Source organism: Pseudophryne corroboree, chromosome 7 (genome assembly GCF_028390025.1).
Source record: "Pseudophryne corroboree isolate aPseCor3 chromosome 7, aPseCor3.hap2, whole genome shotgun sequence".
NCBI classification, from domain to species: Eukaryota; Metazoa; Chordata; class Amphibia; order Anura; family Myobatrachidae; genus Pseudophryne; species Pseudophryne corroboree.
In genome coordinates this window covers 350,787,563-350,812,440 of record NC_086450.1, presented here as the reverse complement: position 1 = coordinate 350,812,440, position 24,878 = coordinate 350,787,563, and the positions used below count along the sequence as shown (strand labels likewise).

At 48.0% G+C, this 24,878-nt stretch overlaps 1 protein-coding gene across 1 annotated transcript in view; it reads left to right on the top strand.

Annotated features, from left to right (window-relative positions):
- The window catches only part of LYRM1 (LYR motif containing 1), a 61,315-nt gene extending 38,203 nt beyond the window's left edge, over positions 1-23,112 (top strand). Inside the window, exons 3-4 of the mRNA XM_063934426.1 lie at positions 21,367-21,459; positions 22,608-23,112. Of these exons, the coding sequence (XP_063790496.1) occupies positions 21,367-21,459; positions 22,608-22,724 (210 nt within the window). The 3' untranslated portion in view covers positions 22,725-23,112. The remainder of the gene's footprint in view (positions 1-21,366; positions 21,460-22,607) is intronic.
- The last annotated feature ends 1,766 nt before the right edge of the window (positions 23,113-24,878 follow it).

Below are 24,878 nucleotides of genomic sequence, written 5' to 3'. Positions count from 1 at the left end.
GCGGTGTTCATGACTATTGCCTTAGTTCACACGTTGATTCCACTTTGCTTAGCCAATTAATAGCAAGTTCATATGTATTAAATGAGTATTGGGAAGATACATCTGCCCCTAAGAGCTTACTGTGTTGGGCATGCAGCAGTGAAATGAGGTAGGAATCACATTTAGTAGTGAATGCATACCTATAATGTACACAGGGTAAGAACAGTTACAGAGCCTATATCCAAGTTGCAAAAATACATTTCTCTATCGTCCTAGTGGATGCTGGGGTTCCTGAAAGGACCATGGGGAATAGCGGCTCCGCAGGAGACAGGGCACAAAAAGTAAAGCTTTCCGATCAGGTGGTGTGCACTGGCTCCTCCCCCTATGACCCTCCTCCAGACTCCAGTTAGATTTTTGTGCCCGGCCGAGAAGGGTGCAATCTAGGTGGCTCTCCTAAAGAGCTGCTTAGAGAAAGTTTAGCTAGGTTTTTTATGTTACAGTGATTCCTGCTGGCAACAGGATCACTGCAGCGAGGGACTGAGGGGAGAAGGAGTCAACTCACCTGCGTGCAGGATGGATTGGCTTCTTGGCTACTGGACATCAAGCTCCAGAGGGACGATCACAGGTACAGCCTGGATGGTCACCGGAGCCGCGCCGCCGGCCCCCTTGCAGATGCTGAAGACAGAAGAGGTCCAGAATCGGCGGCTGAAGACTCCTGCAGTCTTCTAAAGGTAGCGCACAGCACTGCAGCTGTGCGCCATTTTCCTCTCAGCACACTTCACACGGCAGTCACTGAGGGTGCAGGGCGCTGGGAGGGGGGCGCCCTGGGAGGCAAAATGAGTACCTATAAAGGCTAAAAATACCTCACATATAGCCCTAGAGGCTATATGGAGATATTTAACCCCTGCCTGATTTCTCAAAATAGCGGGAGACGAGCCCGCCGGAAAAGGGGCGGGGCCTATCTCCTCAGCACACGGCGCCATTTCCTCTCACAGCTCCGCTGGTCAGGACGGCTCCCAGGTCTCTCCCCTGCACTGCACTACAGAAACAGGGTAAAACAGAGAGGGGGGGCAAATTTATGGCGATATTTTTATATAACAAAGCAGCTATAGGGGAGCACTTATTATAAGGCTATCCCTGATATATATATAGCGCTTTTGGTGTGTGCTGGCAAACTCTCCCTCTGTCTCCCCAAAGGGCTAGTGGGTCCTGTCTTCATTAGGAGCATTCCCTGTGTGTCTGCTGTGTGTCGGTACGTGTGTGTCGACATGTATGAGGACGATATTGGTGTGGAGGCGGAGCAATTGCCAAATATGGGGATGTCACCTCCTAGGGGGTCGACACCAGAATGGATGCCTTTATTTATGGAACTACGGGATAGTGTCAACACGCTAAAGCAGTCGTTTGACGACATGAGACGGCCGGACAATCAATTAGTGCCTGTCCAGGCGACTCAAACACCGTCAGGGGCTGTGAAACGCCCTTTGCCTCAGTCGGTCGACACAGACCCAGACACAGGCGATGACTCCAGTGGTGACGGTGACGAATCAACCGTATTTTCCAGTAGGGCCACACGTTATATGATTTTGGCAATGAAGGAGGCGTTACATTTAGCTGATACTACAGGTACCACTAAACAGGGTATTATGTGGGGTATGAAAAAACTACCTATAGTTTTTCCTGAATCAGAAGAACTAAATGACGTGTGTAATGAAGCGTGGGTTGCCCCTGATAAAAAGCTGATAATTTCAAAGAAATTATTGGCATTATACCCTTTCCCGCCAGAGGTTAGGGAGCGCTGGGAAACACCTCCTAGGGTGGACAAGGCGCTAACACGCTTATCTAAACAAGTGGCGTTACCCTCTCCTGAGACGGCCGCACTTAAAGATCCATCAGATAGGAGGATGGAAAATATCCAAAAAAGTATATACACACATGCAGGTGTTATACTACGACCAGCTGTAGCAACTGCCTGGATGGGCAGTGCGGGGGTAGTTTGGTCAGAATCCCTGATTGAAAATATTGATACCCTGGACAGGGACAATATTCTACTGTCGTTAGAACAAATAAAGGATGCATTTCTTTATATGCGTGATGCACAGAGGGATATATGCACACTGGCATCACGGGTAAGTGCTATGTCCATTTCGGCCAGAAGAGCTTTATGGACGCGACAGTGGACAGGCGATGCGGATTCAAAACGGCATATGGAAGTTTTGCCGTATAAGGGGGAGGAGTTATTTGGAGTCGGTCTATCAGATTTGGTGGCCACGGCTACAGCCGGGAAATCCACCTTTCTACCTCAAGTCACTCCCCAACAGAAAAAGGCACCGACTTTTCAACCGCAGCCCTTTCGTTCCTTTAAAAATAAGAGAGCAAAGGGCTATTCATATTTGCCACGAGGCAAAGGTCGAGGGAAGAGACAGCAACACGCAGCTCCTTCCCAGGATCAGAAGCCCTCCCCGGCTTCTACAAAAGCCTCAGCATGACGCTGGGGCTTCTCAAGCGGACTCGGGGACGGTGGGCGGTCGTCTCAAAAATTACAGCGCGCAGTGGGCTCACTCGCAAGTAGATCCCTGGATCCTGCAGATAATATCTCAGGGATACAGGTTGGAATTAGAGACAGATCCACCTCGCCGTTTCCTGAGGTCTGCTTTACCAACGTCCCCCTCCGAAAGGGAGACGGTGTTGGAAGCCATTCACAAGCTGTACTCTCAGCAGGTGATAGTCAAGGTACCTCTTCTGCAACAAGGGAAGGGGTATTATTCCACTCTTTTTGTGGTACCGAAGCCGGATGGCTCGGTAAGGCCTATTCTAAATCTGAAGTCCTTGAACCTGTACATAAAGAAGTTCAAGTTCAAAATGGAGTCACTCAGAGCAGTGATAGCGAACCTGGAAGAGGGGAACCTTATGGTATCCTTGGACATCAAGGATGCGTATCTCCACGTTCCAATTTACCCCTCACACCAGGGGTACCTCAGGTTCGTTGTACAAAACTGTCACTATCAGTTTCAGACGCTGCCGTTCGGATTGTCCACGGCACCTCGGATCTTTACAAAGGTAATGGCCGAGGTGATGATTCTTCTTCGAAGAAAAGGCGTATTAATTATCCCATACTTGGACGATCTCCTAATAAGGGCGAGGTCCAGAGAACAGCTAGAGATGGGATTAGCACTGTCTCAAGAAGTGCTAAAACAGCACGGGTGGATTCTGAATATTCCAAAATCCCAGTTAATGCCGACAACTCGTCTGCTGTTCCTAGGGATGATTCTGGACACGGTTCAGAAAAAGGTTTTTCTCCCGGAGGAAAAAGCCAAGGAGTTATCCGAGCTTGTCAGGAACCTCCTAAAACCAGGAAAGGTGTCTGTACATCAATGCACAAGAGTCCTGGGAAAAATGGTGGCTTCTTACGAAGCGATTCCATTCGGCAGATTCCACGCAAGAATTTTCCAAAGGGATCTGTTGGACAAATGGTCAGGGTCGCATCTTCAGATGCACCTACGGATAACCCTGTCTCCAAGGACAAGGGTGTCTCTTCTGTGGTGGTTGCAGAGTGCTCATCTATTGGAGGGCCGCAGATTCGGCATACAGGATTGGATCCTGGTGACCACGGACGCCAGCCTGAGAGGCTGGGGAGCAGTCACACAAGGAAGAAACTTCCAGGGAGTATGGACGAGCCTGGAAACGTCTCTTCACATAAACATTCTGGAACTAAGAGCAATATACAATGCTCTAAACCAGGCAGAACCTCTGCTTCAGGGAAAACCGGTATTGATCCAGTCGGACAACATCACGGCAGTCGCCCATGTGAACAGACAGGGCGGCACAAGAAGCAGGAGGGCAATGGCAGAAGCTGCAAGGATTCTTCGCTGGGCAGAGAATCATGTGATAGCACTGTCAGCAGTGTTCATCCCGGGAGTGGACAACTGGGAAGCAGACTTCCTCAGCAGACACGATCTTCACCCGGGAGAGTGGGGACTTCATCCAGAAGTCTTCCACATGCTGGTAACCCGTTGGGAAAGACCAATGGTGGACATGATGGCGTCTCGCCTCAACAAAAAACTGGACAGGTATTGCGCCAGGTCAAGAGATCCGCAGGCAATAGCTGTGGACGCGCTGGTAACGCCTTGGGTGTACCAGTCGGTGTATGTGTTTCCTCCTCTGCCTCTCATACCAAAAGTATTGAGAATTATACGGCAAAGAGGCGTAAGAACGATACTAGTGGTTCCGGATTGGCCAAGGAGGACTTGGTACCCGGAACTTCAAGAGATGATCACGGAAGATCCGTGGCCTCTACCTCTAAGGAGGGACTTGCTTCAGCAGGGTCCCTGTCTGTTTCAAGACTTACCGCGGCTGCGTTTGACGGCATGGCGGTTGAACGCCGGATCCTAAAGGAAAGAGGCATGCCGGAAGAAGTCATTCCTACTTTGATTAAAGCAAGGAAGGAAGTAACCGTGCAACATTATCACCGAATTTGGCGAAAATATGTTGCGTGGTGCGAAGATCGGAGTGCTCCGACGGAGGAATTTCAACTGGGTCGATTCCTACATTTCCTGCAATCAGGATTGTCAATGGGTCTCAAATTGGGATCTATTAAGGTTCAAATTTCGGCCCTGTCGATTTTCTTTCAAAAAGAATTGGCTTCAGTCCCTGAAGTCCAGACCTTTGTTAAGGGAGTGCTGCATATACAGCCTCCTGTGGTGCCTCCAGTGGCACCGTGGGATCTAAATGTGGTTTTGGACTTCCTAAAATCTCATTGGTTTGAACCACTAAAAAAGGTGGATTTGAAATATCTCACATGGAAAGTGACCATGCTTCTAGCCCTGGCTTCTGCCAGGAGAGTGTCAGAATTGGCAGCTTTATCTTACAAAAGCCCATATCTGATTTTCCATTCGGACAGGGCAGAACTGCGAACTCGTCCGCATTTTCTCCCTAAGGTGGTGTCAGCATTTCATCTGAACCAGCCTATTGTAGTGCCTGCGGCTACAAGTGACTTGGAGGACTCCAAGTTACTGGACGTTGTCAGAGCATTAAAAATATATATTGCAAGGACAGCTGGAGTCAGAAAATCTGACTCGTTGTTTATATTGTATGCACCCAACAAGATGGGTGCTCCTGCGTCTAAGCAGACGATTGCTCGTTGGATCTGTAGCACAATCCAACTTGCACATTCTGTGGCAGGCTTGCCACAGCCTAAATCTGTAAAGGCCCACTCCACAAGGAAGGTGGGCTCATCTTGGGCGGCTGCCCGAGGGGTCTCGGCATTACAACTTTGCCGAGCAGCTACGTGGTCAGGGGAGAACACGTTTGTAAAATTTTACAAATTTGATACTCTGGCTAAGGAGGACCTGGAGTTCTCTCATTCGGTGCTGCAGAGTCATCCGCACTCTCCCGCCCGTTTGGGAGCTTTGGTATAATCCCCATGGTCCTTTCAGGAACCCCAGCATCCACTAGGACGATAGAGAAAATAAGATTTCTCTATCGTCCTAAGTGGATGCTGGGGTTCCTGAAAGGACCATGGGGAATAGCGGCTCCGCAGGAGACAGGGCACAAAAAAGTAAAGCTTTTACCAGATCAGGTGGTGTGCACTGGCTCCTCCCCCTATGACCCTCCTCCAGACTCCAGTTAGATTTTGTGCCCGAACGAGAAGGGTGCAATCTAGGTGGCTCTCCTAAAGAGCTGCTTAGAGAAAGTTTAGCTTAGGTTTTTTACTTTACAGTGAGTCCTGCTGGCAACAGGATCACTGCAACGAGGGACTTAGGGGAGAAGTAGTGAACTCACCTGCGTGCAGAGTGGATTTGCTGCTTGGCTACTGGACACTAGCTCCAGAGGGACGATCACAGGTACAGCCTGGATGGTCACCGGAGCCGCGCCGCCGGCCCCCTTGCAGACGCTGAAGAGAGAAGAGGTCCAAAATCGGCGGCTGAAGACTCCTGAGTCTTCATAAAGGTAGCGCACAGCACTGCAGCTGTGCGCCATTTTCCTCTCAGCACACTTCACACAACAGTCACTGAGGGTGCAGAGCGCTGGGGGGGGCGCTCTGAGAGGCAAATAAAAACCTTATTAGAGGCAAAAAAATACCTCACATATAGCCCACAGAGGCTATATGGAGATATTTAACCCCTGCCTAACTTCAAAAATAGCGGGAGACGAGCCCGCCGGAAAAGGGGCGGGGCCTATCTCCTCAGCACACAGCGCCATTTTCTCTCACAGAAAAGCTGGAGAGAAGGCTCCCAGGCTCTCCCCTGCACTGCACTACAGAAACAGGGTTAAAACAGAGAGGGGGGGCACTGATTTTGGCGATATTGTATATATATAAAAGATGCTATAAGGGAGAAACACTTATATAAGGTTGTCCCTATATAATTATAGCGTTTTTGGTGTGTGCTGGCAGACTCTCCCTCTGTCTCCCCAAAGGGCTGGTGGGTCCTGTCCTCTGTCAGAGCATTCCCGGTGTGTGTGCTGTGTGTCGGTACGTGTGTGTCGACATGTATGAGGACGATGTTGGTGAGGAGGCGGAGAAATTGCCTGTAATGGTGATGTCACTCTCTAGGGAGTCGACACCGGAATGGATGGCTTATTTAGAGAATTACGTGAGAATGTCAACACGCTGCAAGGTCGGTTGACGACATGAGACGGCCGACAATCTATTAGGACCGGTCCAGGCGTCTCAGAAACACCGTCAGGGGTTTTAAAAACGCCCATTTACCTCAGTCGGTCGACACAGACACAGACACGGACACTGAATACAGTGTCGACGGTGAATAAACAAACGTATTTCTCATTAGGGCCACACGTTAAGGGCAATGAAGGAGGTGTTACGTGTTTCTGATACTACAAGTACCACAAGAAAGGGTATTATGTGGGAGTGGAAAAAACTACCTGTAGTTTTTCCTGAATCAGATAAAATAAAATGAAGTGTGTGATGATGCGTAGGGTTACCCCGATAGCAAATATTGGCGTTATACCCTTTCCCGCCAGAAATTAGGGTACGTTGGGAAACACCCCTTAGGGTGATAAGGCGCTCACACGCTTATCAAGTGGCGTTACCGTCTCCAGATACGGCCGCCCTCAAGGAGCCAGCTGATAGGAAGCTGGAAAAATATCCTAAAAAGTATATACACACATACGGTGGTTATACTGCGACCAGCGATCGCCATCAGCCTGGAGATGCAGTGCTGGGTTGGCTTGGTCGGATTCCCTGACTGAAAATATTTTATTCATGTAGAGCATTTAATAGGATGCATTCTATATATATGTATGTGAGATGCACAGAGGGATATTTGCTCTCTGGCATCAAGATAAGTGCGTTGTCCATATCTCCCAGAAGATGTCAGGGACACGACAGTGGTCAGGTGATACAGATCCCATACGGCAGATGGAAGTATTGCTGTATAAAGGGAAGGAGTTATTTGGGGGTCGGTCCATCGGACCTGGGGACCACAGCAACAGCTGGGAAATCCAACCTTTTTTACCCCAAGTTACATCTCAGCTAAAAAAGACACCGTCTTTTCAGCCTCAATCTTTCCTTTCCCATGAGGGCATGCAGGCAAAAGGCCAGTCATATCTGCCCAGACATAGAGGTAAGGGAAGTAGACTGCAGCAGGCAGCCCTTTCCCAGGAAAAGAAGCCCTCCACCGCGTCTGCCAAGTCCTCAGCATGACGCTGGGGCCGTGCAAGCGGACTCAAGGTGGGGGGGTAGTCTCAAGAGTCTCAGGGCGCAGTGGGATCACTCGCAAGTTGACCCCTAGATCGTACGAGTATTATCCCAGGGGTAAAGATTGGAGAGTCGAGACATCTTCTCCTCGCAGGTTCCTGAAGTCTGCTTTACCAACGGCTCCCTCCGACAGGGAGGCAGCATTGGAAACAATTCACAAGCTGTATATCCAGCAGGTGATAATCAAAGTACCCCTCCTACGACAAGGAAAAGGGTATTATTTTTCCACACTATATTGTGGTACTGAAGCCAGACGGCTTGGTGACACATAGTCTAAATCTAAAATGTTTTGAACACTTACATAAAAGGTTCAAATCGAGATAAAGTCACTCAGAGCAGTGATAGCGAACCGGAAAAAAGGGGACTATATGGTGTCCCTGGACATCAAGGATTACCTCCATGTCCAAATTTTGTCCTTCTCATCAAGGGTACCTCTGGTTCGTGGTACAGAACTGTCAATATCAGTTTCAGACGATGCCGTTTGAATTATCCACGGCACCCCGGGCCTTTTTACCAAGGTAATGGCCGAAAAGATGTTTCTTCAAAGAAAAAAGGCATCTAAATTATCCCTTACTTGCACGACCTAAAAAGGGCAAGTTCCAGAGAACAGTTGGAGGTCGGAAGAGCACTATCTAAAGTAGTTCTTCGACGGCACGACTGGATTCTAAATATTCCAAGAATCGCAGCTGTTTTCCGACGATACGTCTGCTGTTCCTAGGGATGATTCTGGACACGGTTCAGAAAAAGGTTTTTCTTCCCGAGGAAAAAGCCAAGGAGTTATCCGACCTGTCAGGAACCTCCTAAAACCAGGAAAGGTGTCTGTACATCAATGCACAAGAGTCCTGGGAAAAATGGTGGCTTTTTACGAAGCAATTCCATTCGGCAGATTCCATGCAAGAATTTTCCAAAGGGATCTGTTGGACAAATGGTCAGGGTCGCATCCTCAGATGCACCTGCGAATAACCCTGTCGCCAAGGACAAGGGTATATCTTCTGTGGTGGTTGCAAAAGGCTCATCTATTGGAGGGCCGCAGATTCGGCATACAGGATTTGATCCTGGTGACCACGGACGCCAGCCTGAGAGGTTGGGGAGCAGTCACACAAGGAAGAAACTTCCAGGGGGTATGGACGAACCTGGAAAAGTCTCTTCACATAAACATTCTGGTACTAAGAGCAATCTAAAATGCTCTAAGCCAGGCGGAACCACTCCTGCAAGGAAAACCGGTGTTGATTCAGTCGGACAACATCACGGCGGTCGCCCATGTAAACAGACAGGGCGGCACAAGAAGCAGGAGTGCAATGGCAGAAGCTGCCAAGATTCTTCGCTGGGCGGAGAATCACGTAATAGCACTGTCAGCAGTGTTCTTCCCGGGCGTGGACAACTGGGAAGCAGACTTCCTCAGCAGACACGATATTCACCCGGGAGAGGGGGGTCTTCATCCAGAAGTCTTCCACATGCTAATAAACTGTTGGGAAAGACCAATGGTAGACATGATGGCGTCTCGCCTCAACAAGAAACTGGGCAAGTATTGCGCCAGGTCAAGAGATCCACAGGCAATAGCTGTGGACGCACTGGTAACACCTTGGGTGTACAAATCAGTATATGTGTTTCCTCCTCTGCCTCTCATACCAAAGGTATTGAAGATTATACGGTGAGGAGGAGTAAGAACAATACTAGTGGCTCCGGATTGGCCAAGAAGGACTTGGTACCCGGAACTTCAAGAGTTGGTCACGGACGACCCGTGCCCTCTACTTCTGAGAAGGGACCTGCTACAACAGGGTCCCTGTCTCTTTCAAGACTTACCGCGGCTGCGTTTGACGGCATGGCGGTTGAACGCCAGATCCTAAAAGGGAAAGGCATTCCAGAAGAAGTCATTCCTACCTTGATTAAGGCAAGGAAGGAAGTCACCGCGAAACATTATCACCGCATTTGGCGAAAATATGTCGCGTGGTGCGAGGATCGGAGTGTTCCGACGGAGGAATTTCAACTGGGTCGTTTCCTACATTTCCTACAATCAGGATTGTCTATGGGTCTCAAATTGAGATCTATTAAGGTTCAAATTTCGGCCCTGTCAATATTCTTCCAAAAAGAATTGGCCTCAGTTCCTGAGGTACAGACTTTTGTTAAAGGAGTACTGCATATACAGCCTCCTGTGGTGCCTCCGGTGGCACCGTGGGATCTAAATGTAGTTTTAGATTTCCTCAAATCCCATTGGTTTGAACCATTGAAAAAGGTGGGTTTTAAATATCTCACATGGAAAGTGACTATGTTACTGGCCCTGGCTTCCGCCAGGAGAGTATCTGAATTGGCGGCTTTATCTTATAAAAGCCCTTATCTAATCTTCCATTCGGATAGGGCAGAACTGAGGACTCGTCCGCATTTTCTCCCTAAGGTGGTATCAGCGTTTCACCTGAACCAACCTATTGTGGTGCCTGCGGCCACTGGCGACTTGGAGGACTCCAAGTTGTTGGACGTTGTCAGAGCCTTAAAAATATACATTTCAAGGACGGCTGAAGTCAGAAAATCTGACTCGCTGTTGATACTATATGCACCCAACAAGTTGGGTGCCCCTGCTTCTAAGCAGACGATTGCTCGTTGGATTTGTAACACAATTCAACTTGCTCATTCTGTGGCAGGCCTGCCACAGCCTAAATCTGTTAAGGCCCATTCCACAAGGAAGGTGGGCTCATCTTGGGCGGCTGCCCGAGGGGTCTCGGCATTACAATTCTGTCGAGCAGCTACGTGGTCGGGGGAAAACACGTTTGTAAAATTCTACAAATTTGATACCCTGGCAAAAGAGGACTTGGAATTCTCTCATTCGGTGCTGCAGAGTCATCCGCACTCTCCCGCCCGTTTGGGAGCTTTGGTATAATCCCCATGGTCCTTTCAGGAACCCCAGCATCCACTTAGGACGATAGAGAAAATAAGAATTTACTTACCGATAATTCTATTTCTCGGAGTCCGTAGTGGATGCTGGGCGCCCATCCCAAGTGCGGATTATCTGCAATACTGTACATAGTTATTGTTAACAAATTCGGGTTATATTGTTAAGGAGCCATCTTTAAGAGGCTCTTTCTGTTATCATACTGTTAACTGGGTTTAGATCACAAGTTGTACGGTGTGATTGGTGTGGCTGGTATGAGTCTTACCCGGGATTCAAATTGCCTCCCTTATTGTGTACGCTCGTCCGGGCACAGTACCTAACTGGAGTCTGGAGGAGGGTCATAGGGGGAGGAGCCAGTGCACACCACCTGATCTGGTAAAAGCTTTACTTTTTTGTGCCCTGTCTCCTGCGGAGCCGCTATTCCCCATGGTCCTTTCAGGAACCCCAGCATCCACTACGGACTCCGAGAAATAGAATTATCGGTAAGTAAATTCTTATTTTTACTTACCGATAAATCTATTTCTCGGAGTCCGTAGTGGATGCTGGGCGCCCATCCCAAGTGCGGATTATCTGCATAAGTTGTACATAGTTATTGTTAACTAATTCGGGTTATTGTTAAAGGAAGCCATCTTTCAGAGGCTCCGCTGTTATCATACTGTTAACTGGGTTTAGATCACAAGTTGTACGGTGTGATTGGTGTGGCTGGTATGAGTCTTACCCGGGATTCAAAATCCTCCCTTATTGTGTACGCTCGTCCGGGCACAGTACCTAACTGGAGTCTGGAGGAGGGTCATAGGGGGAGGAGCCAGTGCACACCACCTGATCGGAAAGCTTTACTTTTTGTGCCCTGTCTCCTGCGGAGCCGCTATTCCCCATGGTCCTTTCAGGAACCCCAGCATCCACTACGGACTCCGAGAAATAGATTTATCGGTAAGTAAAATCTTATTATTAGTAAAGCAACAGAGTGCTCCACAGTGCTGGGCAGTGGGAATTCAGGACATACATAATACAGAGACATACATGGTAGAGGAAATCATTGCAGACATGAAAACATTTGCTGGGGATGGCCCTGCTAACTCGGATTGGAAGTGCACAATAGGCCTGAGAGTCGCTCAGCGTGGAGATTGGGCACTTGTGCATTAGTCTAGTATCATTGGCAGGAAGGTAGGTCCTGATAAAAATCCTGACACCCACTGACCGACCGACCGACAGTAAAAATACAGACACTGTCAAAATGCCGACATGTCAAACCGCTGACACACGTTTTTAAGGCATTTTTGCCCCAAAACAGACTTGTTCATACTTTACCATCCCAGTGGACCTGGAGGGGGAATATAATAGCATGCTGACTGGTACACTAGACGTGTCCATGTCGACATTGACAAAAAAAATACAGAAATATTCATGAACATGTGGTAGGGAATATAGAATGTAAGCTCCACTGGGGCAGGGACTGATGTGAATGGGCAAATATTCTCTGTACAGCGCTGCGGAATATGTGTGCGCTATATAAATAACTGGTAATAAATAAATGTTGGTATTTTACTATGTCGGTATTTTACCAAGTCGGCATTTTGAACATGTTGGCATAATAAATGTCAGAATTTTTACTGTGTATTTTGACTGTAGGCCAATGGCTGTCGGGATTATGACCGTCGGTATTGTGTCCGTCAGTAAATCATACTGAACCCCGGTCCTTATAGAGATGGGTTTTCACAGAGCATTAAAGATTTGAAGAGTATGATGTGTTAGGGAATTCCACAAGTGGGTATGGGCACGGAGGTCTTGTAGGGGGAAGTATGAGGTGAGGTCAGGAGAAGATATAAGAAGGCAGGCATTTCAAGATGAGCTCTGGATGTATAAAGAGGTAGAGTTAGGGGGTTTGCAGGTAAGGTTAAGTTACTTGTGTTGGATTCCAGAGGAACCAATACCGTGTTTTGCAATGTGGTGCAGCAGATGTTGGTTGGAGAGAGAGATAGGTCAGTCTCCATACAGCATTTACAATGCAGGCATGTCCAAACTGCGGCCCTCCAGCTGTTGTGAAACTACATATCCCAGCATGCCCTGACACAGTTTTGCTGTCAGAGAATGCTAAAGCTATGTCAGGGCATGCTGGGATGTGTAGTTTCTCAACAGCTGGAGGGCCGCAGTTTGGACATGCCTGCCATAGAGGGGTTTTTTTTTTTTAATGCTCTCCTGCAATCCAGAGTCAAAGTCTTGTAATTGATGCAAAGGTTTGAGTACTCCTGTATGCAGGAGCGGATCTAGGCACGGGGAAGACAGGCGGTCGCCCGGGGCCAGACGTCCACCTGCTCCCCGCACTCTGGCTGCAGCAGGCGCAGTGGGCTGTGTGGGCGCCCGCTGCAGCCTGCACCACTGTCAGACGCTAGAGGTCCTAATTGACCTCTAGTGTTTGTGTGGCGCTATGGGAGAGACGTCATGACGTCTCTCCCATAGATCCGAGGAATGGGCGGTCGGGAAGGAGGAGCGGGGCTGGTGAGTATTGTTTGGGTTTTGTTTCTGTTTGTAAGCGGCGCTACTAAGGAGCAAATGTACTGGGGGCATAACTGTGGTCACGCCCCTTCCCTATGAAGCCACACCCCTATTTTTGATGTGCCGGGCGCCAAAAGGTCTAGAACCGGCCCTGCCTGTATATAATCTAGGACCACCCCAAGTACCAAACTCCTCCCAGTGGACAGTGTACATTTTGCACCCTGCAGATGCCACTATCTTGTCCCACTTGCTTCTCAGTAAAGCAGAGTGCAATGGTGCAAACGTTTTGTGGCTTCACAAAGGTTGCCTTTCTCCACTTTTCTTTTCCAGAAATGACCCTCATTGCTAAGTGATGGTCATGCCATTTGTTGTGCAAGAAGAGTTGTGCTTTCCTGTGGGTCCGTGATCTCATTGGACACATTTACTGTAGGTCAGGTGCCTGGGAATTGTCATGTAATACATGGATGAATATATACATCTGAAGATTTAGCTGCCTTCTTTTTGGAGGTTTAAGTAATTGTATTGTTTGAAAAAAGCAGTGTGTGTGTGCTGCTGTGTAAATCAGAAGAAGAGCATCCCAGCTCAGGATAGATTACTACTACCACACCGCAGTCTGGCTACTTATTGATTGGTATCCTTTTTTATCTGAACACAGATTGTTCTTTCTACTATATAAATGTTCATTAAAATGTATCATAGAGGTGGGCGTTCTCGAGTGCAGAAAAGCAGTATGTTATAGTTGGGATTTTATTATTATTATCCTTAATTTATATGGCGCCACATGGGACCCGCAAGGCTCAGTTACAGTGTATATAAACAAATAAGCAAAACAAGTAAACAGTTACTTAAGGTGCATACACATGGTGAGATATTATGTAAGTGCCGATTTTGACTTTGCGATTTCCCTTGAACTCTGCGGAGCCCAGAACCACTGATATTGACTATCTTTACTTGCTATTTTGACTATATACAATTTCTCTAACGTCCTAAGTGGATGCTGGGGACTCCGTAAGGACCATGGGGAATAGCGGCTCCGCAGGAGACTGGGCACATCTAAAGAAAGCTTTAGGACTATCTGGTGTGCACTGGCTCCTCCCCCTATGACCCTCCTCCAAGCCTCAGTTAGATCTCTGTGCCCGAACGAGAAGGGTGCACACTAGGGGCTCTCCTGAGCTTCTTAGTGAAAGTTTTAGTTTAGGTTTTTTATTTTCAGTGAGACCTGCTGGCAACAGGCTCACTGCATCGAGGGACTAAGGGGAGAAGAAGCGAACTAAACTGCGTGCAGAGTGGATTGGGCTTCTTAGGCTACTGGATATTAGCTCCAGAGGGACGATCACAGGCCCAGCCTGGATGGGTCCCAGAGCCGCGCCGCCGGCCCCCTTACAGAGCCAGAAGGCAGAAGAGGTCCGGAAAATCGGCGGCAGAAGACGTCTGTCTTCAACAAGGTAGCGCACAGCACTGCAGCTGTGCGCCATTGCTCTCAGCACACTTCACACTTCGGTCACTGAGGGTGCAGGGCGCTGGGGGGGGGCGCCCTGAGACGCAATAAAAAACACCTTGGATGGCAAAAAATGCATCACATATAGCTCCTGGGCTATATGGATGCATTTAACCCCTGCCAGAATACATAGAAAAACGGGAGATAGGCTCCGCCCCCTTATCGGCGTCCTTATCTCCTCAGCACACTGGCGCCATTTTCCCTCACAGCTCCGTTGGAGGGAAGCTCCCTGTCTCTCCCCTGCAGTCACTACACTACAGAAAGGGTTAAAAAAGAGAGGGGGGGCACTAATTACGCGCAGTATTAAAGATACAACAGCTATAAGGGGAAAAACACTTATATAAGGTTATCCCTGTATATATATATATAGCGCTCTGGTGTGTGCTGGCAAACTCTCCCTCTGTCTCCCCAAAGGGCTAGTGGGGTCCTGTCCTCTATCAGAGCATTCCCTGTGTGTGTGCTGTATGTCGGTACGTTTGTGTCGACATGTATGAGGAGAAAAATGATGTGGAGACGGAGCAGATTGCCTGTAATAGTGATGTCACCCCCTAGGGGGTCGACACCTGAGTGGATGAACTGTTGAAAGGAATTACGTGACAGTGTCAGCTCTGTATAAAAGACAGTGGTTGACATGAGACAGCCGGCTACTCAGCTTGTGCCTGTCCAGACGTCTCATAGGCCGTCAGGGGCTCTAAAGCGCCCGTTACCTCAGATGGCAGATATAGACGCCGACACGGATACTGACTCCAGTGTCGACGGTGAAGAGACAAATGTGACTTCCAGTAGGGCCACACGTTACATGATTGAGGCAATGAAAAATGTTTTACACATTTCTGATAATACGAGTACCACCAAAAAGGGGTATTATGTTCGGTGAGGAAAAACTACCTGTAGTTTTCCTGAATCTGAGAAATTAAATGAGGTGTGTGATGATGCGTGGTTTTCCCCCGATAACAACTGATAATTTCTAAAATGTTATTGGCATTATATCCTTTCCCGCCAGAGGTTAGGGTGCGTTGGGAAACACCCCCTAGGGGGGATAAAGCGCTCACACGCTCTACCCTCTCCTGAGATGGCCGCCCTTAAGGATCCTGCTGATAGAAAGCAGGAGGGTATCCTAAAATGTATTTACACACATACTGGTGTTATACTGCGACCAGCAATAGCCTCAGCCTGGATGTGCAGTGCTGGGTTGGCGTGGTCGGATTCCCTGACTGAAAATATTGATACCCTAGATAGGGACAGTATATTTTTGCCTATAGAGCATTTAAAAGATGCATTTCTATATATGCGTGATGCACAGCGGAATATTTGCCGACTGGCATCAAGTCTAAGTGCGTTGTCCATTTCTACCAGTAGAGGGTTATGGACACGTCAGTGGTCAGGTGATGCGTATTCCAAACGGCATTTGGAAGTATTGCCTTATTAAGGGGAGGAGTTATTTGGGGTCGGTCTTTCAGACCTGGTGGCCACGGCAAAAGCTGGGAAATCCACGTTTGTACCCCAGGTCGCCTCTCAACATGAGAAGACGCCGTATTATCAGGCGCAGTCTTTTCGTGGACAAGGGGCAAAAGGTTCCTCATTTCTGCCCCGTGACAGAGGGAGAGGAAAAAGGCTGCAGAAATCAGCCAGTTCCCAGGAACAGAAACCCTCTCCCGCCTCTGCCAAGCCCTCAGTATGACGCTGGGGCTTTACAAGCAGAATCATGCACGGTGGTGGGCCCGTCTCAATGAATTTCAGCGCGCAGTGGGCTCACTCGCAAGTAGACCCCTGGATCCTTCAGGTGATATCTCAGGGATACAAATTAGAATTCGAGACGTCTCCCCCTCGCCGTTTCCTAAAGTCGGCTTTACCGATGTCTCCTTCTGACACGGAGACAGTTTTGGAAGCCATTCACAAGCTGTATTCCCAGCAGGTGATAATCAAGGTACCCCTCCTGCAACAGGGAACGGGGTATTATTCCACACTGTTGTGGTACCGAAGCCAGACGGCTCGGTGAGACCGATTCTAAATCTAAAATCTTTGAACACTTACATACAGAGGTTCAAATTCAAGATTGAGTCACTCAGAGCAGTGATTGCGAACCTGGAAGAAGGGGACTACATGATGTCTCGGGACATCAAGGATGCTTACCTTCATGTCAAAATTTACCCTTCTCACCAAGGGTACCTCAGGTTTATGGTACAGAACTGTCACTATCAGTTCAGACGCTGCCGTATGGATGGTCCACGGCACCCCGGGTCTTTACCAAGGTAATGACCGAAATGATGATATTCCTTCGAAGGAAGGGAATTTTAGTTACCTTACTTGGACGATTCCCTGATAAGGGTAAGATCCAGGGAACAGTTGGAGGTCGGTGTAGCACTATCTCAGGTAGTGTTGCGGCAGCACGATTGGATTCTCAATATTCCAAAATCGCAGCTGGTTCCGACGACTTGTCTTCTGTTCCTAGGGATGATCCTGGACACAGTCCAGAAAAAGGTGTTTCTCCCAGAGGAGAAAGCCAGGGAGTTATCCGAGCTAGTCAGGAACCTCCTAAAACCGAGCCAAGTCTCAGTGCATCAATGCACAAGGGTTCTGGGTAAAATGGTGGCTTCCTACGAAGCAATCCCATTCGGCAGATTCCACGCAAGTACTTTCCAGTAGGACCTGCTGGACAAATGGTCCGGGTTGCATCTTCAGATGCATCAGCGGATAACCCTGTCACCAAGGACAAGGGTATCCCTCCTGTGGTGGTTGCAGAGTGCTCATCTTCTAGAGGGCCGCAGATTCGGCATTCAGGACTGGGTCCTGGTGACCACGGACGCCAGCCTGCGAGGCTGGGGAGCAGTCACACAGGGAAGGAATATCCAGGGCTTATGGTCAAGCCTGGAGACATCACTTCACATAAATATCCTGAAGCTAAGGGCCATTTACAATGCTCTAAGCTTAGCAAGACCTCTGCTTCAAGGTCAGCCGGTGTTGATCCAGTCGGACAACATCACGGCAGTCACCCACGTAAACAGACAGGGTGGCACAAGAAGCAGGAGGGCAATGGCAGAAGCTGCAAGGATTTTTCGCTGGGCGGAAATTCATGTGATAGCACTGTCAGCAGTATTCATTCCGGGAGTGGACAACTGGGAAACAGACTTCCTCAGCACGACCTCCACCCGGGAGAGGGGGGACTTCACCCAGAAGTCTTCTACATGATTATAAACCGTTGGGAAAAACTCGACAGGTATTGCGCCAGGTCAAGGGACCCTCAGGCAATAGCTGTAGACGCTCTGGTAACACCGTGGGTGTACCAGTCAGTGTATGTGTTCCTTCCTCTGCCTCTCATACCCAAGGTACTGAGATTGATAAGATGGAGAGGAGTAAGCACTATATTCGTGGCTCCGGATTGGCCAAGAAGGACTTGGTAACCGGAACTTCAAGAGATGCTCACGGAGGATCCGTGGCCTCTACCTCTAAGAAGGGACCTGCTCCAGCAAGGACCCTGTCTGTTCCAAGTCTTACCGCGGCTGCGTTTGACGGCATGGCGGTTGAACGCCGGATCCTGAAGGAAAAAAGGCATTCCGGATGAAGTCATCCCTATCCTGATCAAAGCCAGGAAGGATGTAACCGCAAAACATTATCACCGCATTTGGCGAAAATATGTTGCGTGGTGCGAGGCCAGTAAGGCCCGACGGAGAAAATTCAACTGGGTCGATTCCTACATTTCCTGCAAACAGGAGTGTCTATGGGCCTGAAATTGGGGTCCATTAAGGTTCAAATTTCGGCTCTGTCAATTTTCTTCCAAAAAGAACTAGCTTCAGTCCCTGAAGTTCAGACGTTTGTAAAAGGGGTACTGCATATACAGCCTCCTTTTGTGCCTCCAGTGGCACTTTGGGATCTCAATGTAGTTTTTGGGTTCCAAAAGTCACATTGGTTTGAACCACTTAAATCTGTGGAGTTAAAATATCTCACATGGAAAGTGGTCATGCTGTTGGCCCTGGCCGGGGCCAGGCGCGTGTCAGAATTGGCGGCTTTGTCCTGTAAAAGCCCTTATCTGATTTTCCATTCGGACAGGGCGGAATTGAGGACTCGTCCTCAGTTTCTCCCTAAGGTGGTTTCAGCGTTTCACCTGAACCAACCTATTGTGGTGCCTGCGGCTACTAGGGACTTGGAGGACTCCAAGTTGCTAGACGTTGTCAGGGCCTGAAAATATATGTTTCCAGGACGGCTGGAGTCAGGAAATCGGGTTCACTACGGCTGGCCGGTGGTCGGGCTCCCGGCGACCAGCATCCCGGCGCCGGGTGCCCGACCGCCGGCTTACCGACAGCGTGGCGAGCGCAAATGAGCCCCTTGCGGGCTCGCTGCGCTCGCCACGCTGCGGGCACGGTGGCGCGCTACGCGCGCCACACTATTTTATTCTCCCTCTATGGGGGTCGTGGACCCCCACGAGGGAAAATAAGTGTCGGTATGCCGGCTGTCGGGCTACCGGCGCCGGTATACTGAGCGTCGGGAGCCCGACCGCCGGCATACAGAAGACCACCCGTTTATCCTGTATGCACCCAACAAGCTGGGTGCTCCTGCTTCTAAGCAGACTATTGCTCGTTGGATTTGTAGTACAATTCAGCTTGCACATTCTGTGGCAGGCCTGCCACAGCCAAAAATCTGTAAATGCCCACTCCACAAGGAAGGTGGGCTCATCTTGGGCGGCTGCCCGAGGGGTCTCGGCTTTACAACTTTGCCGAGCAGCTACTTGGTCAGGAGCAAATACGTTTGTAAAATTCTACAAAATTGATAACCTGGCTGAGGAGGACCTGGAGTTCTCTCATTTGGTGCTGCAGAGTCATCCGCACTCTCCCGCCCGTTTGGGAGCTTTGGTATAATCCCCATGGTCCTTACGGAGTCCCCAGCATCCACTTAGGATGTTAGAGAAAATAAGAATTTACTTACCGATAATTCTATTTCTCGTAGTCCGTAGTGGATGCTGGGCGCCCATCCCAAGTGCGGATTGTCTGCAATACTGGTACATAGTTATTGTTACCAAAAAATCGGGTTATTATTGTTGTGAGCCATCTTTTCTAGAGGCTCCTCTGTTATCATGCTGTTAACTGGGTTCAGATCACAAGTTGTACAGTGTGATTGGTGTGGCTGGTATGAGTCTTACCCGGGATTCAAAATCCTTCCTTATTGTGTACGCTCGTCCGGGCACAGTATCCTAACTGAGGCTTGGAGGAGGGTCATAGGGGGAGGAGCCAGTGCACACCAGATAGTCCTAAAGCTTTCTTTAGATGTGCCCAGTCTCCTGCGGAGCCGCTATTCCCCATGGTCCTTACGGAGTCCCCAGCATCCACTACGGACTACGAGAAATAGAATTATCGGTAAGTAAATTCTTATTTTTGACTATACTAGAAACTAGATTGTACACAATATAGTCAAAATTGCCTTGCCTACAGTCTTTTTATCTTACAATACTGCCCCCACGGGAGGTCGCAAGCTGTGTACACACAGTGCGATATGTGATAACTTTTCTTACGATTTTTACTATATATCGTAAGCAAACATCCCACCATGTTTATGCACCTTTACAGTTCAATACAATATAGGACAAGTACAGGGTATATAAACATAGCTGATTCAGCAGACACTGAAATAAATATCAGGGCAGCAGAAAACTGAGAAAAGGGAATATTGAAAAGAAGATAGGTAAAGTCAGAGATGGAAAAGCACATGAGGGAAGAGGGCCTTGCTTGTGAAAGCTTACATTCTAAAGAATTGAGCTAGAAATGCAGCATCTTGGTGCATGCTCATAATTACAGGATACTATACATTATTGCACTTTGTATCTTCTGTACATATGGATCTCATCTGGTATGTGCCCATATTATTGGGCCAAAACAACCAGTCATCAGTAATCTGCAGTAGGCCAGTGCCCCCCAGTGGCCAAGTTAGGTGTGTCTGCTTTACATTATGTAATGAGTAAAGGTCATTTTGAGAAGAAAAACAAAACAGGGTAAAAAAATAAGAATGTGGTTTAATTATTAGTGATAGAATGTCTGTACATAAGTCCTTTAAGATATAGGGCTAAATGTAGTAGCCTGCGAGATGCCAGAGTTGCGGAACTCGCAGGCTATTACATTTAGCCCAAAATCTTAAAAACTATGCATGAGGTGTATGGAAAATCTAGTAGTACACTACTCTCCTACCAAAATGTGTGTATGTATGTGCCTTTGATTTGCAGGGTTTTAGGTAGCTATAGCCACCACAAGTAGAATTAAATTACAGGGCATGCCACAAGTAAGTTTGAGATTTATTGCACCTGGACAGCACAGTGGTTAGCATTGTTGCTACACGGTACTCCGACTAGGGCACACTGTGTGAGGAGTTTGTATCTTTTCCCTTTTTTTAATGAGGGTTCTTTTCACAATACAAAAAACATTCTGGTCGGTTCATTGACTTCTGACAAAATGAACACTAGACCAAGCTCTGCAGGCTCAGGAACTGATGTGAATAATGAAACATTAAAGCACTGGATAATATGTTGGCGTTATATACAGTAAATAAAGGGTAGTAGTAAAACACACACACACACGCTGAGTATTTCATTGTACTTTTTGGGTGGAGCACCCCTATAAGCCATACAAATAGCTTGTCATTTTATAGTAAAAAAAATTTTTGTTGTTGTTTTTTTTCTACTCAAAAACTGATCATCAGGCACCAGTTTTATAAATGTAATAACAAAACATCTCTGGGACAGGGCGTGTTCCCTTGTTTTACTCACATTTCTAGTATAGACCCCGTAACCAGGTTTCTCTTCTGTTGTGCCAGGTAACACATGCAGAAACGATCCAGCAATGTATAGAAGAATGCAAGGCTCGAGTTGAAATTGGTTTACATTATGGAATCCCGTACCCCAGACCTGTAAGTATTTCTGTGTAGAGGAACCACTTGCTTTACAGCAGATTACTCACCTTTACCTAGTTTTCAGCAGTTGCTAAACTCAGATTCATTTAGGGTAATATGACTGCAGTGAGTGATCATCCTGCATCCAGCAGCAGTAAAAATTGGGCAGGGCGCGGCGTCCTACTGAAACAGCTTAGAGGGAATGCTATTGTAGTGAACTGACCATGTGTGAGGTCGTCATGTAATTGCCGTCTTCAAGCAACAGTTTATTGTCCTAAGAGGAGACCTACAGGTTTTATGTAGTGTTCAGCCATTGCAGACTTTGAGTATTCAGGTCGGCCTGTGTATGGGCACCTTAAGAGTTGAGGTTTAGCGTGTAATTGACTACTTCTTGACAATGACGTACTGTGAGTACTGCATGCTTATAGGCTTAACTTCCTTATCACTTTCTCTGTGATTTTGCAGGAACCCCGGAGGTTCTGCCCTGCGATTTGCCGCCTTTTATTGGCATCTGTATACAGGACTGGCTATACTTATTGCTGGCCTGTCTTATTGGGGACCAGTTATACCAGTTGGGCAGGCTGTGTGCTGGCATGGGTATGCAGTTAGCAAGTTTACAATGTCGACAGTTATGATGTTCACATGATCAAATGTTAACGTAATAAATGTCAACACCTAGGAAATGCCTAAAACCTACATGGCATATTGACATAGTGAAATTGTCAACATTACGGTTAGGTTTAGGTGTTAGGGATACCTTACAAAAAAACATTCAATCACTGTTGACATGTCTGTCGACATTATCACTATGTTGACATTATGACTCGCAACATAATATACCAAGCCCCTGGTATGCAGCCAGGATGACGACACTCGCTGTGTCACCAGTGAGTACTGTATATCGGCCTCACAATCCCCGCTACCATAACTGTAGCCCTATGGTCAGCTTGCAGTTGTTTAATAGAAAACGTGCATGGCTATATTTGTGTTAATGAATACCTATCTTTTGTTTCATGTTATTTACTTGCTCTTGTATATGCATTGCATTTTAATCTCAATATAAATATGTTCTTTAATTACCACGGCTCTAATGGAGTGAAATAAATGAATAAATAGCATTGTCATGTATACAGGAGAGAGTAACCTGTACTTTATTGCCGTCGTAGACTTACCTACCTCCTATGGGACTTGCCATACCACATAGTAAAGCCATGAGCACACAGGAGAAGCTAAGGAAACAAGCCAAGCCGCTCTACTTGAAGTCATATGATGAAATCTCATAATGTCAGCAAGAAGCGTTTTACTACTTAAGTTCCTGTTGCAGCAGATTGAGCTTCTGGAGTTGCAGCATGAAGGACAGTTGGGTTGGGTCTGTCTGAAGGATATGACCCGCAGGCTGGTTGGGGTCAGATCTGCAGTAGCGCTGGCCTATACGCCTGATATTTATATGCAGATAACACTACTGGGATTATTACCATAATGTGGATGATCACAACTGAAGATGCAGCTACAGGCTCGCTCTATTAGTTGTGTGATTTGCTTATGCTGCTAAAATGTTACTAGCGCTATACACGTTCAGTGTATCTCTGCATTTAGAATGTATGCTTGTCCTTTGATGTTGATATTGTCACCTGTATAAGTATCCTGCTGTAATAAATCTCATTTCTCTGACGTTCTAGTGGATGCTGGGGACTCCGTCAGGACCATGGGGATTAGCGGCTCCGCAGGAGACAGGGCACAAAAATAAAGCTTTAGGATCAGGTGGTGTGCACTGGCTCCTCCCCCTATGACCCTCCTCCAAGCCTCAGTTAGGTTTTTGTGCCCGTCCGAGCAGGGTGCAATCTAGGTGGCTCTCCTAAAGAGCTGCTTAGAAAAAGTTTTTAGGTTTTTTATTTTCAGTGAGTCCTGCTGGCAACAGGCTCACTGCATCGAGGGACTTAGGGGAGAGAAGTGAACTCACCTGCGTGCAGGATGGATTGGCTTCTTAGGCTACTGGACACCATTAGCTCCAGAGGGAGTCGGAACACAGGTCTCACCCTGGGGTTCGTCCCGGAGCCGCGCCGCCGACCCCCCTTGCAGATGCCGAAGATGGAAGGTCCAGAAGCAGGCGGCAGAAGACTTTTCAGTCTTCCTGAGGTAGCGCACAGCACTGCAGCTGTGCGCCATTGTTGTCAGCACCCTTCACACAGCGGTCACGGAGGGTGCAGGGCGCTGGGGGGACGCCCTGGGCAGCAATGTCTAATACCTTTTTATGGCTAAAAATACATCACATATAGCCCTTGAGGCTATATGGATGTATTTAACCCCTGCCAGATCTCACAAACTCCGGAGAAGAGCCCGCCGAAATAGGGGGCGGGGCTTATTCTCCTCGGCACACAGCGCCATTTTCCTGCTCAGCTCCGCTGTGAGGAAGGCTCCCAGGACTCTCCCCTGCACTGCACTACAGAAACAGGGTAAAACAGAGAGGGGGGGCACTTTTTTTGGCGATATTACTATATTTAAGCTGCTATAAGGATACAACACTTATATAGGGTTGTTCCCATATATATTATAGCGCTTGGGTGTGTGCTGGCAAACTCTCCCTCTGTCTCCCCAAAGGGCTAGTGGGGTCCTGTCTTCAATAGAGCATTCCCTGTGTGTCTGCTGTGTGTCGGTACGTGTGTGTCGACATGTATGAGGACGATGTTGGTGTGGAGGCAGAGCAATTGCCGGTAATGGTGATGTCACCCCCTAGGGAGTCGACACCGGAATGGATGGCTTTGTTTATGGAATTACGTGATAATGTCAGCACATTACAAAAATCAGTTGACGACATGAGACGGCCGTCAAACCAGTTAGTACCTGCCCAGGCGTCCCAGACACCGTCAGGGGCTGTAAAACGCCCTTTACCTCAGTCGGTCGATACAGACCCAGACACGGACACTGAATCTAGTGTCGACGGTGAAGAAACAAACGTATTTTCCAGTAGGGCCACACGTTATAGGATCACGGCAATGAAGGAGGCTTTGCATATCTCTGATACTACAAGTACCACAAAAAGGGGTATTATGTGGGGGGTGAAAAAACTACCTGTAGTTTTTCCTGAATCAGAGGAATTGAATGATGTATGTGATGAAGCGTGGGTTAACCCAGATAGAAAAGGGCTAATTTCAAAAAAGTTATTGGCATTATACCCTTTCCCGCCAGAGGTTAGGGCGCGCTGGGAAACACCCCCTAAGGTGGATAAGGCGCTCACACGCTTATCAAAACAAGTGGCGTTACCGTCTCCTGATACGGCCGCCCTCAAGGATCCAGCTGATAGGAGGCTGGAAACTACCCTAAAAAGTATATACACACATACTGGTGTTATACTGCGACCAGCCATCGCCTCAGCCTGGATGTGCAGTGCTGGGGTGGTCTGGTCGGATTCCCTGACTGAAAATATTGATACCCTGGAT